General features: G+C 42.4%; 1 protein-coding gene across 12 annotated transcripts in view; it reads left to right on the top strand.

The window, feature by feature from the left end:
* Positions 1–21000, top strand: part of ANKRD7 (ankyrin repeat domain 7) — a 200836-nt gene extending 179836 nt beyond the window's left edge. For all 12 annotated transcript variants that reach the window (XM_030549082.1, XM_030549080.1, XM_030549088.1 and 9 more), the window contains 2 exons: positions 18786–18831; positions 19582–21000. In XM_030549082.1, the coding sequence (XP_030404942.1) occupies positions 18786–18831; positions 19582–19730 (195 nt within the window). In that variant the 3' untranslated portion in view covers positions 19731–21000. The remainder of the gene's footprint in view (positions 1–18785; positions 18832–19581) is intronic.
* Positions 21001–26861: the final 5861 nt, after the last annotated feature.

The raw sequence follows: 26861 nt of genomic DNA, 5'->3' as shown, positions 1-26861 counted from the left end.
TAGCATGCCCTTTGAGCCGCTGGGCTCTTGCTCCTTTTCCAACCTGTTGTGGAAGGTCGCATTCCTAGTGATGTCGGTGAGATGGGTCTCTGAAATTAAAGCCTTGACTTCAGAAGACAAGGCTCAGCTGCAGCCCCACCAGGCCTTCCTGACGCAGGTGGTATCCATATGAACCAGGACATCTTCCCTCTGGTGTTCTGTCCCAAACTACACAAGACCAGTGAAGAGAGGTGTCTTCACATGCTGGATGTCTGAAGGGCGTTGGCTTTTTATTTAGAATGTACCAAGCCTTTCCATAAATCAGCTCTGCTCTTCATCACTACAGTGGATAGAATGAAAGGCCTTCCCATGTCCTCCCAAAGGATTTCCAGTTGGATTACCTCGTCCATAAGGACCTGTTATGACCTGGTGGGGGTTCCGCCACTGCCGATTGTCAGAGCCCACTTGACGAGAGCACAGGCATCTTTGGTGGCCTTCCTATCCAGGGCATCTGTAGAGCTGCAACATGGTCCTCTGTCCACATGTTCACAGCTTCTTATGCCATCACTTAGCAGGCTAGAGATGATGCTGGATTTGGCAGAGCTATGTTGCAATCGACATGTCCATGAACTCTTACCCACCTCCAGGGGTACTGCTTTAGAGTCACCTAATATGGAATGGACGTGAGCAAGCACTTGAGGAAGAAAGACAATTACCTTTTCTCTAACTGGTGTTCTTCAAGATGCGTTCCTCGTGTCCATTCCACATCTCGCCATCTTTCCCCACTGTCAGATTTCCAGCAAGAAAGAACTGAGTGTGCAGGGAGCCGGCGGTGCTCCTTATACCGTGCCATGCGGGTGCCACCCCAGAGGCCACCAAAGCCAGTCCCCTATGGATACTGCTGAGGGAAAAACTTCTGGCACTGGTGGTAAGCATGTGGTAAGCACACACACCTAATATGGAATGGACATGAGCAACACATCTTGAAGAACACCAGTTATGGAAAAGTTAACTGTCTTTTCTTCATTAAATGGGTTCACAAATTTCTTGAACTGCTCAGCATTTACCCTAACAGGAATCACATGTTCAATGCATGATCTTCACTCTTATGAAGAATGCATTGACCTCCTACTATGAGGCTCAGGAACCACCAAACTATATTCAGATCACTTGAGTACGTGATTCTTCACAAATACCTCTCAGTTCCCTTCTGTGAATAAGACTTTTCTTTCAGCTCAGTCTTACTTTCTTCGCCCCCCCTGCCCCATTCACTCTACCATTGGTAGGAGCTGAGAAATATTTTTTTTCACTTCAGTGACAAGTTTTTCATTTTAGTTCTACAGCAGAATCCATTTAATCAACATCCTGTTAAAAATGTGTCTGCTTACTTGAACCTGAGAAAATGGCGTCAGGACAAACCAATATGAATTAATGAATAGCAGTGGCAAATCTAAAGAAGACAATGTTCTCTTGATAATTACCAGCATATATTTAGGGCAGAATAGGGGACATGTTGACTATTGAAGAACTAACCCACAGCAAAAAAGGCAAGCAGCAGGGGATAGGCAAGATCCAGAAAGAAGGAAGTAAGAAAGGGGATGTAAACAGGATTTAGGAAGGCAAAGATTAGAAGTAGAAGACACAAAAGTTGAAGGGCAAAGGGGAGGAAGCAGCTGAACAAGGAAGAATAGGAGTTGGGATAGAAATAGAGTGGAGGGACAGAAGAGCAGCGGGGAGAAAATGGAACAGAGAAAATAACAGGAAGAACAAAGGGAAGAGAGGAATCAGTTCTATCGAGATAAAAGAAAGAATGCTGTTGCAGTTTAAACAAGGGATAAGAGTTGTGTTTTTTTAAAGAAGCAGAAAAAGAGAGAGAGAGAAGGGAAAGAAAGTGGAAATGGAAGTAGAGAAAATCAGAATAAAGAAATGTAAGCAGGAAAAGAAGACACAGGCAACTTTTAGGTTAGTGATTTTTTTATGTCTTACTAGATTTTGTAGTGTGCGTATATATAAGTTACAGAAAAGGGGAGCACCAGGGATATACCTCTGCACCGCTATGGACAGTGCATACATGTGAATGTGTGCTCAGAATATACCTACTTTCTTTCTTGCTTTGACCCACATGAGGACATTAATTCCTTGTCCTACCTCCTGGTGCATCACATCACCACCAGATAATACAGTCTCAAAGCAGCAGATGAGGAGATCTTTGACAACAGCCACCAGAATTGGTGAGCTTCTCACTGCTGGTTTACTTTAATCTCTCCGTACCTTAAGGGTTTTTATAATAGTGTATTTAAATGCTTTGGTCATAACTTATTTTAAAAGAATTGAATGAAATGAATTATAGAAATTAACTAACTCATTACTGCCTGAAATGAGGCCATGTGACAAATCAATAATAAGTTTCTATTATTTTCCCTTTTAGTGGGTACTGAGATCTGAGAACACTGTTAACAGTAGGAAGTTAATAAGCTCAACAGATATAATAATTTCTCTGCCAAGAATTGTCTTGACAGATCTCCATTCTTGGGCTACAAGCCCCAAAATCATCAAGAATACAAGAATAGCAATTCACTGATCTGTTTCTTACTATATACTCGGGACCCAGGGCTGCTTCCACTATAGTCAGTAGTTTTCAAAATGATTGCTTGCTTCAGTTGTACTGCAGTATGGTTAATTATATCAGGTCAGTTTGTAGATTAGCTGTAGTTTCAAAACCTTAGTTTTTAAAACCTTAAGTAGTGTTAATACTGTTTTAAATTGGTTAGTTCTAATCAGTTTCCTGATTTAAAGATGACTAATCTCATATCAGATCCAGATAAAATATCTACCATTAAACAGTATGTGCCATGTGGTAATAAAGTTTCTGTAAAGGACCAGCACACCAGTTTTCTTGAGTTTCTGGGAGAAGACCACTTCTTGAGGGGGTACTCAGTTTGCGCTGGGAGTTGTTGTTACCAAAAGAATGCTGTCTATATGGCTGTCAGATTATATTCCTCGTTTCTGTGATCCTGCGGGCCCAAAGGCTTTGTCAAGGCTTACTTGATCCAAGGTGAGACTGCTACCACAAGTTTTAGAGTGGTAGCAGTTTTTTTCTCCTGCTGATAATAGCCCACCTTAATTGATTAGTCTCGTTAGGGTTGGTATGGCACCACCTATGTTTTCATGTTCTCTGTGTATATATGTATCTTCCTACTGTATTTTCCACTGCATGCATCCGATGAAGTGGGTTTTAGCCCACAAAAGCTTATGCCCAAATAAATTTGTTAGTCTTTAAGGTGCCACAAGTACTCCTCGTCTTTTTACTGCTACCACAGTTTACCTCACAGACATCTCCATCTGTCCAGACAAATGCCGCTACTTGGTGGATTTGGCCTCTAGGAAAACATCCTGTTTCAGATTCTCCATCTTCAAGAACTTGTTTTCAAAAAAGGGAGGGCAAACTCTGTCTTAAATAAACTCCCTCTTCTCACATTGATCTTGTTGCTGAGAATAAAACTGTTGAAACAGACACCAGTGACAATGATGCCGATTGCCCAGTACATTTTGGCACCACTGCCAATTCTGTATCATCATCAATAGACTTGGCACTGGCCTTAGCACAAGCTCCTCCAGCACCAACAGTGACTTCATCAGAGCCAGCACCAGTGTCCCAACTCCAGGATGACACTGAAAGGAAGGGCCGAGGAGAGATTAGACATGGCTGCAAGCATAGAGGCACTGCCTCACAGAAAACACAAATTATTCCATCAAGGGCAGGGCACTTCAGTTCTTTTCCAAGGGAATGGCACTAAGTAAGCCAGCATCGGCACAGAAAAAGGTGCTAGCACTAGCCATGATGCCAATTACAGCACTGAGGTATGCCCTCATGGAACCCTGTTGATCCTTTCAGGGACCTCATTGGTACCAATGTAATTAAGCCTCCTTTATTTCACAGAAAGCTGTCCAACCCTCAGAGATTAAATACAAAGCAATCTAAGCCTCTGCACTGGACTTAAATTTATTCCTTTCAAGCTCCAATTTTGACTCTGGCAGATGATCACTTCTGGCAGATTCATCGACTTAACCTGTATTTTGGAGTATTTTTGTTCATGCATTCTGAAATATAAAATATTTGCCTAGAAACATATCAGTCATTGGCTTTCTTTGTACCATTAATTTTATCTATTAAGAATGATGTTCCAGACCTATCTGAACAAATGATAATACAGCACTAACGCTTTTGTCATCGCATACTCTCTGATTTTAGGTGGAAAGTTTTTGGCAAGAAGGAACATGTTTTGAAGATCCCTTATACAAACTTCTTTGAGGATTAACGTCCTTTCAGTATGTGTTTCACAAAATGGCAAAGGTCTTGAAGATTCACAGCATTTTAACTGTTCATGAGATTTCTTCCCAAAGCATTTTCTAATGGGTAATCCTCTTCAATAAGATTCATCGATTGCCAGCCTTCCTAAAAATGTCAGATTGTAGCCTTTTTTGAGCATTCTCAGTGCTGCTTAATTATTGCATGGCACTTGGGCCTGGTCTACACTACGCGTTTAAACCGGTTTTAGCAGCATTAAACTGATTTAACGCTGCACCCGTCCACACAACGAGGCCCTTTATATCAATATAAAGGGCTCTTTAAACCGGCTTCTGTACTCCTCCCCGACAAGAGGAGTAGTGCTGAAATCGGTATTACCATATTGGATTAGGGTTAGTGTGGCTGCAAATCGACGGTATTGGCCTCCGGGCGGTATCCCACAGTGCACCATTGTGACCTCTCTGGACAGCAATCTGAACTCGGATGCACTGGCCAGGTAGACAGGAAAAGCCCCGCAAACTTTTAAATTTCATTTCCTGTTTGCCCAGCGTGGAGCTCTGATCATCACGGGTGGCAATGCAGTCCCAAATCCAAAAAGAGCTCCAGCATGGAGATACTGGATCTGATCACTGTATGGGGAGGCAAATCTGTTCTATCAGAGCTCTGTTCCAGAAGACGAAATGCCAAAGCATTTGAAAAAATTTCCAGACAGAGGCCACAGCAGGGACTCAGCATAGTGCTGCGTGATAAGCGTAACGGAAAGCCAAAGAATCAAATGGATGCTCATGGAGGGACGGAGGGGGTACTGAGGACTCCAGCTATCCCACAGTCTCCGCAGTCTCCGAAAAGCATTTGCATTATTGGCTGAGCTCCAAATGCCTGTAGGGTCAAACACATTGTCCGAGGTGGTTCAGGGCATAGCTCGTCAATTTACCGCGCCCCCCCCCCCGGGAAAGAAAAGGGGGGAAAAATTGTTTCTTGACTTTTTTTATATGTCACCCTATGTCTACTGCATGCTGCTGGTAGACGCAATGCTGCGGCACTGAACAGCAGCACCCTCTCCCCTCCCCTCCCCTCCCCGGTGGCAAATGGTACAATATGACTGCTATCCACTGTCATCATCAGCCCGTGAGTGCTCCTGGCTGGCCTCAGGTGCGGTTGGCCAGGGGCGCCTGGGTAAGAATAGGAATCCCTCCCGGTCATTCCCAGTAGATGGTACAGAACGGCTAGTAACCGTCTTCATCATAGCAACTTGGGGCTGAGCTCCATCAGCCCCCCCCCCCCCTTTCATGTCTAAAGAAAAGATTCTGTACTGCCTGGACTATCATAGCAGCTGGAGGCTGCCTCCCCCTCATTTTATCTCATTAACAAGTCAGTGTTTCTTATTCTTGCATTCTTTATTACTTCATCAGACAAATGGGGGGGGGGCACTGCAACGGTAGCCCAGGAGGGTTGGGGGAGCAGGGAAGCAACAGATGGGATTGTTGCAGGGGCACCCCCTAGAATGGCTTGCAGCTCATCATTTCTGTGGGATCTGACACGGAGTGGCTGTGCTCTTTGGTACACTGGTTCTCTAGCACACTTGCCCCATATTCTAGGCATGACTGACTCTATTTTTAGATACAACATAAAGAAGGAAATGACCCAGGGAGTCATTCCCATTTTTGTCTTTGCGCCCCCAGCCGACCCCAGCCAGGACCACCCATGACAGCAGCAGACGGTACAGAACGCCTGATAACCATCATCTCATCGCCAATTTACAACGGCATGGCAAACGGTACAGAGCAACTGATAACTGTCTCTGTTATCTTGCAAAGGCAAATGAATGCTGCTGTGTAGCACTGCAGTACCGCCTCTGTCAGCGGCATCCAGTATACATACGGTGACAGTGACAAAAGGCAAAACGGGCTCCATGGCTGCCATGCTATGGCATCTGCCAGGGCAATCCAGCAAAAAAGGGCGTGAAATGATTGTCTGCCGTCGCTTTACCCAGAATCACCTGCGACACTATTTTTGCACCATCATGCATTGGGATCTCAACCCAGAATTCCAGTGGGCAGGGGAGACTGTGGGAACTATGGGATAGCTACGGGATAGCCACCCACAGTGCAACGCTCCAGAAATCGACACTAGCCTCAGTACATGGACGCACACCACCAAATTAATGTGCTTAGTGTGGTCGCGTGCACTCAACTTTATTCAGTCTGTTTTACAAAACCGGTTTATGTAAAATCGGAATAATCCCGTAGTGTAGACATACCCTTGGTTACTTTTGTGATAGGCACTTTACATACCTGAATATCTCTCTTCATTCTACTTCAGCCACACCATCTATTTGTTTAAAGAACCAAAGAATCTGTCACATTCAGTCCCTTTCATTTTCAGGTGCTAAATCCAGGTCTAACGTTTAATTAGTAGTACAGTAGACCAGTTCTATAACTGTGTGGCAATCATGTTCCAGCATCTTTGATTGGAGCCCTTACACCACATTAATTACAGCAAAATTATCTGAACAATTCTTTCCTTTAAGTTTTAAAAACAGTTTGGTATTTTCCAGGCATCTCTTAGAGTTGCATGAATGTAACTAATTCCTCTGTTGAGTTAATAATTTCAAACGTTTTCTAAATGTTCTCATTCTTAATTTTGGATTTTTTCTTTAAAATAAAAGATAAATGCCTACTCTTAGATCACTTTTTGTATCTAGTTGGCAATGCAGGATTGTTCTTCACTATATATTTGCAAGTGCTTTTATGTGGTTTACTTTTGAAATATCTCAAATGTTTTTGAAAAAAAAATTCAATAATCATATTAGGAAAAAGCTTTGAGGTGAGTATCAGAAAGAGTCTTACTGTCAGGAAAGTCTTCCAGTTATTCAGCCTAAATTTCCCTCTCCTAATTTCATCCTATAACTCCAAATTAAATTCCCTTTTACCATCCTAAAGAGTTGCTCTCTAGCCTTGTTTATTGATTACATCCTACAAATATTTGTAGATAGTTCACACACACTTTTATATACTACATATCCATAGTAAAATCGTAAATTTACCTTTCAGGGCAGGATTATCTTTTTATTCTAATAGAGATGATTTCCTTTCCTAGATGAAGTAGAACTACTATTAGATTCATGGGTAATTTACCATTCCCCTCTTCCCATATGAACACATAAGAAGGCTGTTCTAGAACCTCACTCCTCTTCTGACTGTTAGAAACCTTCCTCTAATTTCTAGCCCAGATTTATTCATTTCAGTTATACCCATTTGTTCTTTTGCCAACATGGTCCTTTAGCTTAAATAGCTCTTCTGTCTCCCTGGTGTTTGCTCCTCTGATATACTTATAGAGAGCAGTCAGATTCCCTCTCAGCCTTTTTTTTTTGTTAGGCTAAACAAGCCATGCTTTTTTACTCTCTTCTTATAAAATAGGCTGTCCATTCCCTGATCATCTCAGTAGCCCTTCTCTGCACCTATTCCAATTTAAATTAATCTTTCTTGAACATAGGCGACCAGAATTGTACATATTATTCTAGATGAGGTCTTACCAGTGCCTTGTACAATGATATTAATACATCCCTGTGTCTATTGGAAATATTTTCCCCAATATATCCTAGAATCACATTTGCCTTTTTTATAGCACATTACATTGGTGGGTCACAGGCATCCAGTGATTCACTAATAGACCCTAGTCTTTCTCCTCCTTTGTCACTTCCAGCTAATGAATCCCTAGTTTATAGGAGAAGTTCTTGTTATTTGTCCCTAAGTGCACGACCATGCAGTTTTGTACTACTAAATCTCATCCCATTTCTATTATTCTAGTCCTCCAGGTCATCCAGTTCTTCCATTTTGATATGCTGATCCTTCTCTGTAGTGATGCTGCCTCCCAGCTTTTCCCATTTTACTCAGCTCCTTTAAGGTAGATCCTCTTTGTTGGATTTCCAGCTGCCATGTATTCTAACAAAACAGGAGTCTGATCTCAGGAGCTTATACTTTCAATGTCTGTCAGTCTTTTTTTACATTAGTGTTTTCATTAAGCTGCAGAACTTTTAACCATATTCTTTTCATCTGTTCACTGGTTAGGGAACAACTCTGACCCACTTTAATGTCAACATTAATCTTCCCAGATCACTGAATAGTTGATTTGTTTCCAAAGGGTTATACCTCTTAATTTCTTCTTTCAAACATGCTTCAGAAAAATAAACAGAACTCTCAGCAATAAGTTCAGTCATTACTGGAGAACAGTTGAATAAAATATGTATTTCACATAGCTGTGCAGACTGAGGGTATCTATTCATAGCACAGTATTTCATCATCATCATATTAGAAGACAGCTTCTTCTGCACCCATTTCTGAAGAAGTATAAGTACAAGAGATCTATTCCATACAAAAAATGATGTTAAGAGATTAAAGTTTCAGAGTAAAGGATTCAAGTCGGAAATACAAAAGAAAAGGCTGCATATGTTTGTTACTGTTTGTATAATACTATAGAACTTGATCTTGCTTCCATTGAAGTCGGTGGCAAAACTAGGCTGGAATTAGGCCCCCATACTATTAGGTTTTCTTCGAGTGCTGTTTCTATGGGTGCTCCACTGCAGGTGTTGGTGTGTCCCGGTGCCACTGATCGGAGATCTTCAGTAGCAGTGTCTGGTCGGGGTGTGCATGTGCCATAGCAGTCTCGTGGCACCGCTGCTGCCTCATCTAGCATGCGCACACCCTGACCCCTTCAGTTCCTTCTCAGCCCCCATCCTCAGCTTGAGACAGAGTCGTTAGCAGTGTCACTAAAAACCTTCAGTAAAATTAGATTGTTAGCCTAGTTATTACCTTTGTTACTTTAATTAGTATAGTTATAGTTAGCATTAGCTAACCTTAGTTAGATAGCCATTTTAAAAAAAAGTTTGTTTTCTCATCCTCCTTTTTTTTTTTTCCAAAAAAATGGATGCCGTAAATATGCCTGGCTCCCCAGGCTTTTAAAGATGTACTTCATGTAAGGACACAATACCAGTTTCTCATGACCACTCATTATGCGTCTGATGTTTAGGTGAGCTTGCTACAAGCTCGCTTAGAGTTCATCTCGCCGCCATCATAGCCTTCCATCAACAGGTAAATGGGACTTTGATATTCGCTCACCTGATTACAAAGCAATTTTTAATGGGCATACAGAACATGTACCCGAACATCCTAGCACCCACACCAGCCTGAGACTTAAATCTGGTGCTCAGAAGTCTAACCGGACCCCATTCAGACCTTTAGCCATATGCTCATTACTATCTATGAAAGTGGCATTCCAGTTGCCATTACATCAGTGCGAAGAGTCAGCGAGATAGGGGCTCTCGTGGCTCACCCCCATACACAATATTCTTCAGGGATAAAGAACACATCCTAAGTTTATGCCCAAAATGTCTTCCTTGTTCCACCTCAGTCAACCAATTCACTTACTTACATTTCATCCAAATCCACACATTAACACTCAAGAAGTGGTCCTGCACACACTGGATGTGCACCATGCCTTAGCATTTTATCTGGACAGAATGAAGCCCTTCCGAAAATCACCTTGACTTTTTATGTCAATAGGAGAACGATTGAAGGGCTCTGCCATATCTATGCAAAGAATATCTAAATGGATATCCAGCTGTATCCATATGTGCTATTCACTACACAACACTCAAGGCCCACCAGGCATCAGAACCCACTCAACAAGAGCTTTATCTACCTCCATAGCATTCCTACACAATGTGCCCATTCTAGACATCTGCAGGGCAGCCACCTGGGCCTCTGAAGGCACATTCACGAACCACTACACAGTTACTCTCAGTTCAAGTTCAGACACAAGACTAGGTCTCACAGTACTAGCTTCAGCAACGAACTCAACTCCAAAGCCCTTTCCATCCTCATTAGGGCACTGTTCTACATTTACCTGAAGTGGAGCATCCACAGGGACAGCACTCAAAGAGAAGTTTACTCACCTTGTATAGTAACTGAAGTTCTTCGATATGTGTGTCTCTGTGGGTGTTCCACTAGCCATCCTCCCCGCTCTATTTTGGAGTACAAGCTAAACACTCCACAGTAGAGAAGGAACTGAAGGGGTCAGGCACCTGCAGCACCGTGAGACTGCTACTGTGTATGCGGACCCCGCCCAGACACTGCTACCAAAAATCTCCAATCAACAGCTGTGATGCACTGACACCTGAAGTGGAGCACCCACAGGGACATAGATCTCAAATAACTTCAGTTACTGCACAAGGTGAGTAACCTTCTCTTCTGCCTGACTCCTGCCTTATTCACTACAAAGAATGGGTGGTGTACAATAAACGAGACACAAGTTCTCAGATTCTCTGCCTTATTTGAAGCCGTTTTGTTTTGCATTTTCAACAGTCAGTCTGAAGTAATTCAGAAATCTTGATTTACAGATTAACAGAGAACAAAAACATTTTTCTCCCTCTACATCAAAAACCACTTATTATCTCTTCAAACTTTCCCAGTGGATAAATCTCTGTGAAAAGTCATATACTACCTATGTTTGGAGATAAGGCAAAGTTCTTAACAATTTTTATTGTGGAGCATCATGGGGAGCAGGTATAATAGACCAGGGATTTCTAAGCCTTCCCTGGCGTAGCTGCCACCAACCTGCTGCTGGACACCTGGGCTACGGTGGCCCTGTCTCTTCGCCTTTCCTGAGGCCCCCACCTTCTGCCACTGCCTGCATGCTGCTACTTACCATGTCCCTCCTCCTCAGGGGTGGGAGAGTGAGGAGGGAACAGGGTGAGCCAGCGGGGGGAGGGTCTGGTGGAGGAGTGAGGCAGCTCACTTGGTTGGGCATGGTGGGCAGGGAGAGCAGCTCAGCCCGGCTGGTGTGGCTGGGGCCGGCCCAGCGCTCAGTGGGGTCGTAGCTGGCCTCTTGGCCTGGCATCCCGACTTGGGGCGGGGAACCAGGGCCCATCCCATCCGGGGGGTGGCTCAGCCCAGTGTTCGGCCTGTCCAGGAGTGTGGGGGCTTGGTCCAGCATGGCTGGGGCTTGACTGGCACTCAGGGGGTGAGTGGCCTGGCATGGCTGGGGTGGACAGGCCACAGGGCTCCTCCAGTCGTGGGGAGGGGCCTCAAGAGGGCTCCTCCTGTTGTGGGGGGAGGTTGGAGCTACAGCATGCAGAGGGGACGGGGCCTCAGGTGGAAGGGGGCGCCACCAGCAGACTAGCCTCTCCAAAGCAGAGGTTCACCTGCCCGCCCATGTGAAGCATTATGGGCCCAATCATCCTTTTACTACTATCAGTGTGAGTTCTTTCATGTAGACTAAAGAGGGAACAGACCTGGGCACTGTCCCATGGAGTAAAGCATGTTGCATTTTTTTTCTGATTACAGCTTAAAACATAATGATATTTCTCTAGATGGCAGTAAACTGATATTTTCCTTAGCTCAAGTGGTAGAGATCCTGTGTTTCTGTAGCCAAGCAGAATTCCAGTCTAAGCTCCACAAGTGTTCATTATTATTTTGAAGTGATAGCCTCTTAATAGTTTAGAGATTACAACCACAGTCCCATTCTAATTGATTTTTATCCCTTTTCTAATGCAAAGAAGAGAATTTTCCATGCTTAGAGATTTTTAAGATTAAGTTCCATTTTCAGCTAGAACATTGTCTGACTGTTTTAATTGTTTTAATCTCGAGAACTTTAAAATGTCTTAACAATACCTTTCTGAAACTTTCGAAAAGTGTTTTTCTTTGTATTTTTCTACATTACCTCACAAAAAATGAAACTTAAGTAGATTTTGACATTGGTTTATGCAAGAAATAGCATTCAACAACAAGAATGATAAAATGTTTTAAAAATTGTTGCTATTTGAAAATCAGATATGAATTCTCTATCAGCAGAGCTGATTTGAGGCAGCAGTGAGTGGCAATAGAAAATATTTTTTGTCAACATCCTTGGGTGATTTTTCAAAAGTGGAAAGAGACTTTGGGATGTGGTAAAATAGTTGGTTTCTTCTAACACTAAATAAGGAAAATTGGACTAATCATCCAGCGACCCTGTGTTTGTCTTCTTTGTTATTGAGCTTCTTCCTACAATCCCCCCCAAATTCTGACTTTCCAAGGTTCCTTCACAGATTTAAAGAAACAGTACACATTGTTGCATGCCTCTCATACACATTGTTTCAACAGTGCTTGCTTAGGTCACCTGTAAATTGGAGATGATGATTAAGGCTCCATGTTTGTCATGGAGGTCACGGAAGTCACAGGCTCTGTGACTTTCCATGACATCCGTGACTTCTGCAGCAGCCCATGTGGCTGGACCGAGAGCTGCCTTGAGCAGCTTGGGCAGCCCCTGGGCCAGTTGCACTGGCTGCTGCTGGGGCAGTCTCGCCCCCAGCAGAAGCAGGAGTTTGGGTGTAGGGAGGCTCAGGGCTAGAGGTTGGGGTGCAGGGCGGTGCTTACCTGGTGGAGGCTCCCCAGAAGGGCGACAGGAACTCCCCTCCCTCAGCTCCTAATTCCACGTACTGCCTCCGCCCACGGTTCCCAGCCAATGGGAGCTGCATAACCAGGGCTTGGGGCGGAGTGGAGGCAGCATGTGGAGCTGGAGGTTGCCGCTTCCCAGGAGCCAGGTAAGGAACCTGCCCCAGCCCTGCCAACCCCTGTCCCCCAGACTGCGCCCCCCTGCATACCTGCAGCACGCACCTGCGTCACCCCCAGGGTCACCTGCCCCCCCAAGTTTTAGTCAGGGGTATATAGTAAAAGTCATGGACAGGTCACGGGCCGTGAATTTTTGTTTACTGCCCATGACCTGTCCATGACTTTACTAAAAATACCCATGACTAAAACATAGCCTTAATGATAATGTTCACTCAGCTATGTGTAAAAGGCTTTCAGATGTATGGATGAACAAGTGTTTTATGTACATGCATAGTATTATTAAACACATTTTTAAGATGGAGCAACTAACGCATAACAAAGACATTCAGTGACTTGGCAGGGAAGAAGAGTCTCCTAATGTGTTAGGCATTGATTCTTTAATGAAGATACCTAGGTTTCAGCCTTGAAATTGACACTTAGTGTGTCAACTTTTTGGCACCTTTTACCGACTTTCAGTAAAGGTAGGCTATGCTGTGCATGCATCCGTGACTGTCTTAACAACATACAGAATGGAAATATACTGCCAGATGCAATTGAATGAGACATTATTCTGCAGAAGCCATTATTAGTTTGTTCAGTGCTAGCCACTCCTTTGATTTAATAATTTGGTGATCTTGTCCATCCTACTAAATAAAAAAAATGTAAATGGTCTTTTCATTTACCTACACAAAAGAAAGGATAACAAGGTAGTTATCTGGCACATCATCTAAAAACCAAAGCACTTAAAACCAAAGAAATTATTAGTTAAGAACCTCATAAATCTGATGCTGGGCATATAAAAAACATAAACTCATTATTCATATCAAATATTTTAAAAAGCATATTTAATCACATCACAACCACCTTAACTCTGACCCAGAATAAATACAATATTCATCAGTAACCTCAAAATGTAAATGCTGCATATAAACCCCTTTTGAAAAGGAAACAAAAAAAATACGTACACATTAACGACCCACATTGGTCGGCCTTAAATACTAAACTACAGATAAATAACACAGTTTTCATATTAAAAATACAACATTATTCTTAAGAAACAGCAACTATAAGTATTTGGGAAATCCACTGCAAACTGCATCTGTAGTGACTTCGATAACCTACAGTTTTAGAGGGGGAGGTAGGTTTAAACTTGCTAGCCCTTCTCAACTCCTCCTAACTCTCTGGATCCCCAACAGCAGAGCTTCTCTGTAGCCAGGAGGAAGTGAGGAGTATGCACTGTGCAGGAGCAGAGGGAGATTTGTGTATGGTGTGCTATACCTGCACACTGTTCACTAGGATAGGTTCTAGCCAATAGGCCCCAATCTTTCGGGGAGCTCTGATTACTTTATGGGAGATCTGCCCATGTGGAGTTCCTTGCAGGACTGAGGCCTTAGTAAACATTAAACAAAGGGCTATGCATAAAACTAATAGATTAATATTTTAAAACATAGTTAATAAAAATAAACTTTAACAGTTTACCCTGGAAAACAGTAGTGGTCTCTATTGCCAACCAAACTAAGCATGAGTCAATATAGTTATAAAGCACATCTTTTTATCTGTGAAAATAGGGGGAATCTCCTTATTTTATCTCTAAATTTCAATTCTGTTTCCAGTCTTTTTCCATCTGCACTCTCCTGTAGTATAGTATTCAAAAATTCTAAGTAATTTTATTTTCTTCATGTATTTACGGGTCATTTTTCATTTCTGACTTCCAAGACCTATAAACTTATTGGCTTTTGTTCTTACTTCTTCAGCTCCTTGATCAAAAGTCTGTTTCTTCCTTCTCTTCTCTGCAACCAGATACATGGCAAGGTGTGTAGCCAGTATTGCTTAATATTATGTAGTTCTTTGAACTGGGCACGTTTTTCTGTTTGTATTATTGAAATTTTAATTTCAATTAAGAACAAATTTTGTCTAGATTGTCATAATATTGCTAATTTAAAAACTCAGTTTATACTTTTGCTACACTTTACAAAAGCGAATAGCATAATTATTTAAATTAGCAAGACAGTACTGCTGTGTTTTATATATTTGTATGTAACACTGACAACATCTAATATGATACCATTGATCAGTACTGAAGAATGGAATGTACAGAATCATATTTATTATATTTGAGTCATGGCTGTCTTTAAACAGCAGGGCTTGGTGGATATCATTTTTTGTCTTTTAAGTAAAAAATTGTTTTCCAACTTAGTCTTTCTTTTGTAAAATCCACTCTTGGAGTTTCTCACGAGGACTGCGATATAGTTATCTAATCCACTGAATCCTGGAAAATTCCTTCAGTCATGCATTTACTGTGTATGGACTAGTGTCATGCTACGGTACTGTATATATTGTATATGATGACCCTTTCATTTTCTTTTTGCCTGTCAGTCTAGAGTTCAGTACTTTAATCATTTAAGTTTGTATTTTTTATAGTTTAGTTTTTCATTTTTCTTGGTGTTAATAGTTTTCTGACTCCTTTTTCGTCCTCCACTCCTCTTTCCTGGGAAAGGATAAGAACTCCCAACCAAAGACAGAAAAAAAGCTGTCAACAAGCCCTGGAGTTTCATAGGATCTTAAAAGCCAAAGATCTTTATTCTCCCTTAAGCTGATTAATAGAAATTCCCCAAGTAAAAATTTGTGCTAATCTTACCAACAATTATTTCTTCCCAAAAGACATTGCAGATAAGAAGGAAGCTACCCTTAGATAGAACTTTGAAACTTCTTCAGTGATCCATAGAGTTTGTCTATACTGCAGTTAGACACCCAAGGCTGGCCTGTGCCAGTTGACTCAGGCTCACAAGGCTTAGGCTGAGGGGCTGTTTAATTACAGTATAGACCTTCAGGCTCAGGCTGCAGTCCAAGCTCTGAGACCCTCCCACCTGGCAGGTTTTTAATTGCTGTGTAGATAAACCCATAGACACTCATTGGCAAGCATATTCTTCACTAGAGCCATGATGTCCTGGTGCAGTGAGTTGAAAAGCCTTGACCACCAGAAGCCCATGACAAGTTCAAGTCAACACTGAGGAAACTATCGGTAGCAACTACATTTGTAGCAGATGGATCGATGGACTCCAGGAAGCTGGCAGCAAAAGGCTGTGCAAAACTATTCAAAGCAAATCCCCCTGTGCCTCAACTTCTTTGTTGGGAATCCTGTTTAGTTAGACACTGGGATAAGGTGGAAGTGAAAGTATTTATTCTCTACACCAGAAAAGATAAAAGGACTACAGTCCTTGTACAAAAGCTCCTTTCATTGCTACCCACAACACAGGCAACCAGATAAGGGACTTTTCTTATTCCAGGGTAAACACTAAACCAGTAACTCACAGGCAAGTCCTGATCAGGGAACATGTTCAGCCCTTGTTTCCGATCCAAACAGTCGGTATGGCTGCAACTATACCTGATTCCACCCAGAAATACTCCTGGAAGGCACTTAGGCACATGATTCCAGTCAACATTAGAATACAACACTGATAATCTCTGGTGTTCCAGGCTCTTCTACATCTTTATCTGTTCTCTAGCCTTAAGACACAGCAAACCATCCTGAAGTAGATCTCTCATCTCCCAGAGCTATGGGTAGTAGAGCCTCTCTCTCAAGACCAAATGGTTTCAGGGTTCTATTCCATACTCTTCATAGTAAGGGAAAGATCAGGAAGAGTCCAAGCCATCTTAGACCTCAAGAGCTGAACAGGTCAACAGAGAAGAATTAAATTCAGGATGGGTTTCTAGCTTCCATTATTTTTTACAATCTCTCCAGCAGACCTGACCAAAGCTTATCTGCATATTCCACTCTTTAGAGTGCCTTACCACTCAGTACCAGTCAAACTCTGTGCTCTCTGGAGGGTTCTTTCTCTTCTTACTCTTTCCTGAATTGTGTCTGTCTTACTCCTTTACTGAAGGAGTTTCTTCTTCCCAAAATGCTGAACTGGTGAGTAAATTAACCTTGTAAAGGGGAAAAAAAAGATATTAACCGGTATTTACATTCTTCCATTTGTTTCTCAGAATATTGAATGGGTAAATCTCTCTTGTTGTGTCTTGTCTTTTTAGATTTTAAATTCTTCAGGTCATTGACTATCTTAATGGAAAGTCTATTGTGGACACTACTGAAATACAAGTTATAAATATCAATGCACAGTACCATGGGTATGAATAAACAAAATGCTTAGGAAGAGCTTGCAATCAAAACTGTAAAAGTGACAGTAACTAATTCTCTTGAGAGAGGAACACACTTTTTCATTCCCCTTAGTCAATTTAAGCCACTTTATACAAAGGTGCAGAGCTTGTTCTCCAATCCCATAACCATCGTTCACCATCCTTAGGAGAAGGATGACAAAAAGAGATGAGCATTCCATCTTTCCACAAAGATAGCGAGAAGGTTCTCAGTGTGATCTGAGGGCCTTGCAGTAAACTAATATTGTACATTTTTATAGCAGCTAAATTAAATACTGATATTTTATTTTTATATACAATTTAAGGACTCAGTCTTGCATAACTTATTCTTGCAACAGTAGCTTCATTGGGTTGCGGACTGGGTCTTATATTTTTAACAGGCCAAACTTAGAATTAGTTCGGGATGGGCAAACTTTTTGGCCTGAGGGCCACATCAGGGTTGCGCAGCTGTATGGAGGGCCGTGTAGGGAAAGTTGTGCCTCCCCAAACAGCATGGCCCCTGCCCCCATCTAACCCCTCCCACTTCCCGCTCGCTGACTGCCTCCCTCAGAACCTCCAACCCCCCTGCTCCTTGTCCCCTGACCACCCCAACCCCTATCCACACACACGCCGCCCCTGACAGCCCCCCCGGGACTCCCACACCTAGCCAACCACCCTCTGCTCCTCCTCACCTCACCACCCTCTCCCGGGACCCCCCCTTCCTCAAACTGCCCCCCCGGGATCCTACCCCCTTATCCAGCCCCCTGCTCCCTGTCCCGATTGCCCTCCCAACCCCTGTCCACATCCCTGCCCCGACAGGCTCCCCGGGACTCCCACTCCCAATCCTCCCTGTTCCCTATCCCCTGACCACCTCCCGCACCTCCGCCCCATCCAACAGACCCCTCCTCCCTGATTGCCCCCCAGGACCCTTCGCTCCCTTACCCAATCCCCCCGCTCCCTTACCAGCAGCAGGAGCTCACAGCCGCAATACCCAGCCAGAGCCAGCTGCGCTCCCCATGCTGCCCAGTGGGAGCAGCAGGCCAGAGTGCAGCCCACGTAGCGAGATGAGGCTGCGGGGGGGAGGTGAGGTGTCACAGGGGAGGGGCCGGGGACTAGGCTCCCCAGCCAGACGTTTGCCCACGTCGGAATTAGATGCATATATCCACCCTTAAATTTAATTTTGATTTTATTCACATATCTGAAGATAGAATTTAGCCCTCCATTACTAATTGATTGTGTTTGTATGTTTTTAACTACTAAATTATGAATCATTTATCATTAGTTAAATACATTAATAAGCCAACAACTAGTAAGGATGGTTTATTAAGCAGCATGTGCATGAAGGAGAGTAAAAGCCACAAGTCCTACACTCCTCTGAGCTATAGAGTAGTTAATTATAGTTTGTAAAAATACTTCATAGGAACAGAAGAGGATAATTAGCAACCGTCTAGTCAGTTGGGATGGTCTGGCTTATTTGGTCCTGCCTCAGTGCAGGAGCCTGGACCTGATGACCTCTTGAGGTCCCTTCCAGCCCTACATTTCTATGATGTCTATGAAGGTATAGACTGTTTTACGATGCTGCTGATATTATTCAACCATCAGAATACGAAGACTCAGCTAATCAAGATTTTCTCCAAAACAAAAGTAAATCTCTGTTCAGGATTTTTGTTTCTCTTTTAGTTACACTCTGTAATTTTTTTAAAATATATAGCAATATTTTGTGACAGTAACTACCCTAAACTGCTTATATGTAAAATATTGTTAATATTTAATTTCAGATGCAGGCGGAACTAGAAAAAAGTATCACTAAAGAACTTGATCAAGGTAATTTGTCAGAGTATGTTAACATTTTTTCTCAAAAACTGAATGTTACCCAGTATTTATGGTTTTGTTATAATTCAAAAATAGTATTAAGCTGTTATGTTACACACCATTGCTGTTTCTACTGATTTTCAAATTTAGTAAAGTTCTTTTTGCAAGCACTGCCCACTTACCAAAGTGCTGTACAGATTATGTAATTTCCCCCAGCAAAAAAGTCTTAATCTGAAGTCAATTTTGCAGAAATTCCCAAATAACACACACATAGGATTAACACAAATACAATAAATCCTCTTTTAAGATTTTTCACAAAAAAACACTTCTCTCACACTTATTTTAATCAGTATTATTGTATATAATTGATATTCATTCAAATTTATCACTAGAATAAACAAATGTCATGCCGTTGTCTTCACTGGAATTTAGTGTGCTTACATCATCTGTGGATTTGACCTATTATTTTCAATAGCCCTTGAAATACTAATGGTTATTTACTGATTAGCAAAAAGGCTAATGTATTGCTTATATAATTAAAAAATATGGTTTCTTCCTTTGTGAATGTCCCTTTTATATCATTTTCATAATGTTTTCTTTGTATTAATTTAAAAATGTGTATCTGCTGTCTCTGGACCTGATACAATGCCCACTGCTGTCAATGGAAAAAATTCAGTGGGTTTACGACAAAGCCTATTATAAAACTATCACACAACAGAACACAGAACATATATGGTCATTTGTTTTTCTTGTTCTTTCTAGCCACAGCTGAACTTGAAACTGGATCTGTAAGAGTCTCTCCTGTAGGATCTACTGATGGATCTTCAAAAAATCTAAATGTGGATCAGGATCCGGTTTCCAGGGCAACACGGCAGTATCAAGATATTTTAAAGAAAAATTATATGATTTGAACAAAACATTAAAGCAAGTTTGTGGAAATGATTTTGTTTACATAACATTTTAATGGTTTCCCATTAAATGGGTTCAGATGTGAAAAATCTTAATTACCTTTATATTTCATATATAAATTGTATTTTATAAATATCAGGCACATTGCACTTGTCTCTGGAGAAACACCACATAGTTATATAGTCTCCTTTTAAATTAAATATATAAGCCATACGTTGTTTTCATTTGTAACTAGCAAAGGAAATACAGAGAAATGTTCTTGAGTTTGACAGAACTGCCTGAATGTTAATTGTTAACAGCAGCTCTTCTGAGTCTCGTCCCATTCATTTTCTCTGATGTATTTTAACCAAAGCATTTCCTGAATTCTGTTTTGTGTGTTTTCTCTTTTACATGTATTTTATGTTTTTAAATGTTGTTTTAAGTAGCCATTAGCATGTTCAGATCTCATGCATCTATTTTGTGTCCAGTTCTGTAGTCCTGACACAGGGAAAACTCCTGTTGATTCACTGTAAGATTTACCTATATTAGGTTTGCAGAATTAGGCACTTGCCTGATTTGTTTTTGCTTTTATTCCATTGTGTTTGAGTTTAAAAAATACTACATATCTGTAATAGTGCCAAGAGATTTGTAGTGTGTGTTTTATATGGTAGGAGAACTTACCAATACAATGCACTGAATTTTTAATTAAATAATACAGCAACTTGGGGCATTCTAAGTTGTTAGTAGATCACTGCTATATTGTAAGTACAACTCTTCTGTAGATGAAATAGAGTGAAACATATATATATATTGTGCGCCTACCTCCAATTTTCTTGATATTTTCCAAAGTTGGTGCATGGAAAAGCTAAGTTTTGCATTATTACTAAAAGCTAGAAGACCCCTTGATTATAAATCTAGTAAACTGGATTTAAAGCGAGTCTGTTTCAATGATCAAGACAGTTTTACTTATTCCAGTGATTCATCTGTTGTTACTGAAGACCCATATTTCTGCCATTAAATATCTTTAAAAGTCACTAATGTTGTGGTTCAAGATGGTGAAACAGAGGAAGAAATCTCCACTGGAGAAAACATGAACAGTGATTATATTGAGATGAGCAGGACATGAAAAACATATCCTGTACCTACTACTCCAAGAGCTAAGCTAACTAGCCAGGGTGGGAAAGACCTGTGCCACCATGTCTCTTAACAGTTTTAAAGGAATAAAACAGTTTTGTACAGTTGGTGTATTGTCTTTACTTGTAAAATACTAGATTTCAGCTGTTCAATAAATTTTTTAATATAACGTGTCTCACTTCTGTTTTACATTGCTTCTCTTCCGGACTATATTTGTGTATCATTTTCTGTGTTGTTTCTAGTGTCTCTCCTTTCTTTCCTTCCTTCTCCTACCATCCCTTTACTCCCTTTCCTGTCTTCTGCTCCACCCTCACAACTGATCTCATCTCTTAATACTTTTGTGTCTCCTTTCTCCCCACAAAATGTCAGTCCCCTCTCTTTTTCCTACACACCCATGTACATGCTTATCCACATACTCCTTTCTCTCTGGTCTTCTCCTTCCTTCTGATTGAAAGAACAGCAGCTCAGTGGGCCAGGGAGAATGACCCCTATTGAGTTCAACATCCTATACAAAACTTCCACTCACCTGAGCACATTGCTTTTTAAAACCTCATACATATACAGTTTAGGGGAGGTATTGCAGCAGATCCTTTGCTGGTTTTGTTCAGGATAGTCCTATTGGCTTTAATGGAACTATGCTGATTTACAGCAGCTGAGGATCCAGCTCATTATCTGTCACCTCTAGATACCCCAGCCAAGACTCAAGAATGGATGCCCCTAAAGTTAGACTCCTAAATAGTGACCTAATTTTTTCCAAAGTGTTCAGCACTCCCAGCAGCTCTCATTGAAATTACATTCCCCCCCCTACACACACACCACCACCACATCTTTAGGGGAAAGCACTAGGAACTCAATCTACAACTCAAAAATCAAAATCATTTTTGGCTGTGGGTCTTTCCTAAATGCCCCTAATATGAAATTGAGTATCCTAAATTGGTAATCTGTTAGCAATCAGTCAGCAAACCCTTCAGCTAATCAGAGCCATTTGTATTCCAGGACACAATGGGACAAAATTCCACAGCAGCAACTCCTAAATTCCACTATAATGTTAATTTATTATGTATCAACATCAATTGTTATGATCTCCACCATCATGAAAACATAAACCACTGTGGCTTCTAGTAGAAAATAATCATTGGCATAAAACTTCATTATACTTTTCAACCATGATTAGTTTAGACTAGAGCATTTGTTCTGGTATGCTCTTTTGGTGGTTGGGCTTCAGCTCCCTTGGCAACACAGCTCACAACCTTCTTCTCCCAATATGTGCTACCAAAGAGAGACGCTTGTACTGTAGTCTCCTTAAGCATTTATCTCACCAGAACCTCAGACCTCAGCTGCTGCGCTAGCTAGTCTCTGCTTCTGTCCCTCCCTCTCTCTGGCTATACTCCAGTTCTCACTCCCCAACCTCCTGCTGCCTAGGTCCAAGGAATATTGCAAAGAGCATGCACTGTAATCCAATTAATTCCCTGTGATATGGAAAGGGGCAGAGCGAGAGGTAGGTACAGACAAGGTACAGGGTAACAAAACAAAATGTCAGGTGTCTGCACCGGTGGCTCCAGGCACTAGTGCTCCAAGCGTGTGACTGGGGTGGCAAGCCGCGAGGGGGCGGTCCCTGCAAGGGCGGCAGTCAGGCTGCCTTCGGCAGCTTACCTGTGGGAGGTCCGCCAGTCCCGCGGATTCAGCGATGGGTACATGGAAGCCGCAGGACCGGCGGACCTCCCCCAGGCAAGCTGCCGAATCCGCGGGACCAGGGACCTCTCGCAGACAAGCCGTCGAAGGCAGCCTGCCTGCCGTACTTGGGGCAGCAAAAAAGCTAGAGCCGCCCCGGGGTGTCTGACTGCAGCAGCAGGTGATGCTAGAACAGAAATAGTTAACTTTGTGACATCTTAAGGAAACTGCCAAATTACCAGTTACAGAATTGCAGTCCATGTGGCTCTGATTCAGATGAATGGGGGAAGTGACCCTTCTCCAAGCTATTAATCAGCCTCTCTTCAGACACTGGCAGATGACACTGCATCCATTTACACCTGATTAAGGGTTCTGAAGTTTTCTTTGCAACCACAAGGGCTACAAGGTGTTTTGCTTTTTAAATGAAAGCTAAGATTCTGAAGTCCAGTTCTGTGGCAAGGGGCTGAATAGCACAATACACAGGATCCTTTAATATCTACTGTGACCCAAAACTCTTCCTGTTCCACACTGACCATCATTCTTCAAACAGAATTAAATGCAAATGGAAATCCATTCATATTTTGCTCTTATGTAAAGAGAAAACATCATAGTATGGAAACCAACCTACTCGTATCTGTGTCAGGCTGCAGCGTAATGGAAATTGTGCCTATCTAGCTCTCAGCCCACAAAACCATGCCCTACGAGAAAACAGGCTCCAGGCTTAAGGATGGAGAAGGGGCCTCTCTCTACAGGTAGGCCCCACACTAAACGAAAGTAGCACTTCAGGCAGACTATGACCAGATCAAGGGCCACATGAGGACTCGATTCCCCATACGGCTGCACCACCATGGGATTATAGAGAGATAAGTGAGATATCTCTTCCCATGTTCAGAATTACTCTTGATTTATTGAATAAAGCCTGGAGTGGTACTAAATGACTCCTGCAGTACATCCATTGTGCTACATAAACTGGGGAGAAGACAGGCATCCTTCCAGGCTCCTGAAGCCATCTAGCAAGCTAGTCCCATACACAAGGTATTTGTACCAGCACCTCACCTCAGTTGAGTGGTGGCCAGGCCAGGATCAATAGTGTCTATTAATGTTAATAAAATATTCCCCTTCAAGCATTATAGTGGTGCAACAGCACCACTTACAGTAAAGTTGCATTACAGCTTATGTTTAAAGCTTGACCTTCCTAGATGCTCTAAAATCAACATTCTTAGTCACTGTGTCCTTTTGAAATTTCGTATGCTTCAGGAAGGTGACAGGTAGGGTTAGTTACCCAAAGTTGGGGTGATTTCAACTAAGGTGGTGGAGGTATAAGCCCTGAAAAAGAAGTCCTTTTTTAAAGTTTCCAAGTGTTTGGTTTTTGTTTTTTTGTCCAGATTTAGAGATCAAATCATTGCTGTGATCCATTGGTCTCAATCTGTTGAGTTTCACCAAAGGTCATGCATGGCTCCCACTAAATCTGAATGGTGACTCCTGACTGCTTTGAAATTTGGTGTGCCTCATGGAGGTGTCCAGATAAAAATGAACTGATCACAGAACTTTAAAAGATAATGATAGCTTAAATGAAACTTGATCACATTTATAATGTACAAGCAGAATAAAATCCATACCAGTATATATATACTTGGTGCTTTAATAGGGCCCACTTCATAAAGCTGAAAACAGTTCTGAACTAAATCAGATGTAAGGAAGAATTTAATCAGATAAAATATGAACGATAATTAAGAATGATTTAAGAACATCTTAAATCTTTGTGGCCCCAGAAGCCACAATCAAAGAAGGCCACACTGGTTAAAAAACTGACTTTGCTAAGAGGGGAAATGAAGGCAGCTATAAAAAGTAAAAAAAATAATAATAATAAATGGAAGAAAGGGGAAGTTGATCGTAATTACTATGAAGCAAAAGTGAGGAATAGTAGTAGGGAAGCCAAGGGATATAAGGAGAAATCTATGGCCAGCAGAATTAAGGAAACTAAGGAGATTTTAAAAATATATTATGAAGAAAAGGAATCCTAAAAATGGTATTGTTCATTACTAGATGGAAATAGGAGAATTATCAATAATAATGCAGAAAAGACAGAAGTGTTCAATAAATATTTCTGTTCTATATTTGGGGAAAGAACAGATGATATCTCATCAGCTGGTGTGAACACTCTTTCTATTTCATTTTGAAATCAGCAGGTCCACGTAACTTACATCCAAGAGTTTTAAAAGAGCTGTCTGAGGAGCTCTCTGGACTGTTACAGTTGATTTTTCAATAAGTTGTGGAGCACTGAGAAAGTTCCAGAAGACTGGAGAAAGCTAACGCTGTACCAATTTTTTAAAAAGGTAAATGGCCCGTATCAGCCTGACATCAACCCCAGCCAAGATAATGGAGCAGCTGATAAGGGATTCGATTAATAAAGAATTAAAGAAGGGGGCTCACTCTCTCCCACCCTTACTCACTTTGAGGGACTTGGGGGAGTCAGGGCTCAGGGCTGGGGCAGCAGGTTGTGGCTTGGGGTTGGGGCATGGGCTTACTTTGGGCAGCTCCCAGTCAAGTAGTGCAGCAGGGAGGTTAAGGCAGGCTGCCTGCCTGTCCTGGCACTGTGCTGCATGTGCCTTGGAAGCAGACAGCAGGTCTGGGTCCTAGACAGAGTGGGGGTGGGGGGCACAAGGCTCCTGTCATAAACAGATAAGTAAGAGTTAATAGAAGTACTTCATATCTTTTTTGCCTGTAAAGGGTCAACAAGATCAGTGAGCCTCGCTGTCACCTGACCAGAGGACCAATCAGGGGACAGGATACTTTCAAATCTTGAGGGAGGGAAGTTTTGGTGTGTGCTGTTAGATTTTGGTGGTTGTTCTCTCTAGGTTCTGAGAGTGACCAGACATGCAACCAGGTTTCTCTCCAATCTCCCTGATACAGGTTCTTATAGATTCAAAATAGTAAGTACTAGGTGATAAGGCAAAAGTTAGGCTTATGTTTGTTTTCATTATTTACAAATGTGTATTTGGCTGGGAGGAGTTCAAATGTGTATTTGGCTGGAAGGAGTTCAAATTTGTATTTTGCTGAAAGGATTTTACTTTGTACTTGTATGCTTAGGCTGGGAGGGTATTCCCAGTGTCTATAGCGGAAAGACCCTGTAATATATTCCATCTTAAATTTACAAAGATAATTTTTACTGTTTTTTCTTTCTTTAATTAAAAGCTTTTCTTGTTTAAGAACCTGATTGTTTTTTTATTCTGGTAAGACCCCAGGGGACTGGGTGTGGATTCACCAGGAAATTGGTGGGAAGAAAGGAGGGAAGGGGGAGAGAGAGGTTAATTTTTTCTCTGTGTTAGGATCACTTTCTCTGTCAGGGAGAGTCTGGGAGGGGGAGAGAGAAGGAGGGGGGAAGGTGGATTTTTCTCTCTGTTTTAAGATTCAAGGAGTTTGAATCACAGTGATCTTCCAGGGTAACCCAGGGAGGGGAAGTCTGGGAGAGGCAACAGTGAGGGAAAGGGTTTACTTTCCTTATGTTAAGATCCAGAGGGACTGGGTCTTGGGGGTCCCCAGGCAAGGTTTTGGGGGGACCAGAGTGTACCAGGCACTGGAATTCCTGGTTGGTGGCAGTGCTACAAGTACTAAGCTGGTAATTGAGCTTAGAGGAATTCATGCTGGTACCCCATCTTTTGGATGCTAAGGTTCAGAGTGAGGAATTATACCATGACAGCTCCACACATTGCTTTTGCCCCCAGGCACTGCCCCCTCCCCAGCTCTCATTGGCCAGGAGTGTGGAACTGGTGCTCGGGGTGGGGAGAGTGCATGGAGTCCATGCCCCCCCCTCCTCCCAGGAGCCAGATCTGCTGGCTGCCTCTGGGGTGTAGTGCGGTGCCTGCCAAGACAGGTAGGGACTAGCCTGCCTTAGCGCTGCAGCACCGCCAACCGGCCTTTTAGCAATCCAGTCAGAGGTGCTGACCAGTCGCCAGGGTCCCTTTTCGACCAGGTGTTCCAGACAAAAACCAGACACATGGTCACCCTATTTGTGGGTCACGGGTGGCAATTTTATTTAGGGGGATGTAATCCAAGTCTTTGGGGGGAAAATTAGATATGACTGCTTCCTGCGGAGAGGGGTATTATGAGGTAGAGGACTGGGGGAATAGGGGCTTAGGGTGTAGCAACAGGCAGGGAGTTACAGGGAGAGGGCTAAATGGGGATGGGTGATAGAGCTGACAGGAGTTTCAAGTGAGGGACGCTTGGCACATGCCAGCTTTGCCAGTGCACCCCAACATACTCCGCATCCTCTAGCTCTGCTGGTGCACACACACCCGGCTCCAGCAGCGCATTGCCCAATCCAAATGCACCCTCGGCTCGCCCACTCC

The sequence above is a fragment of the Gopherus evgoodei genome, chromosome 1, assembly GCF_007399415.2.
Source record: "Gopherus evgoodei ecotype Sinaloan lineage chromosome 1, rGopEvg1_v1.p, whole genome shotgun sequence".
Taxonomy (NCBI): Eukaryota; Metazoa; Chordata; order Testudines; family Testudinidae; genus Gopherus; species Gopherus evgoodei.
The sequence above is the reverse complement of the archived record's forward strand: the minus strand, read 5'-3'. Positions and strand labels throughout refer to the sequence as shown.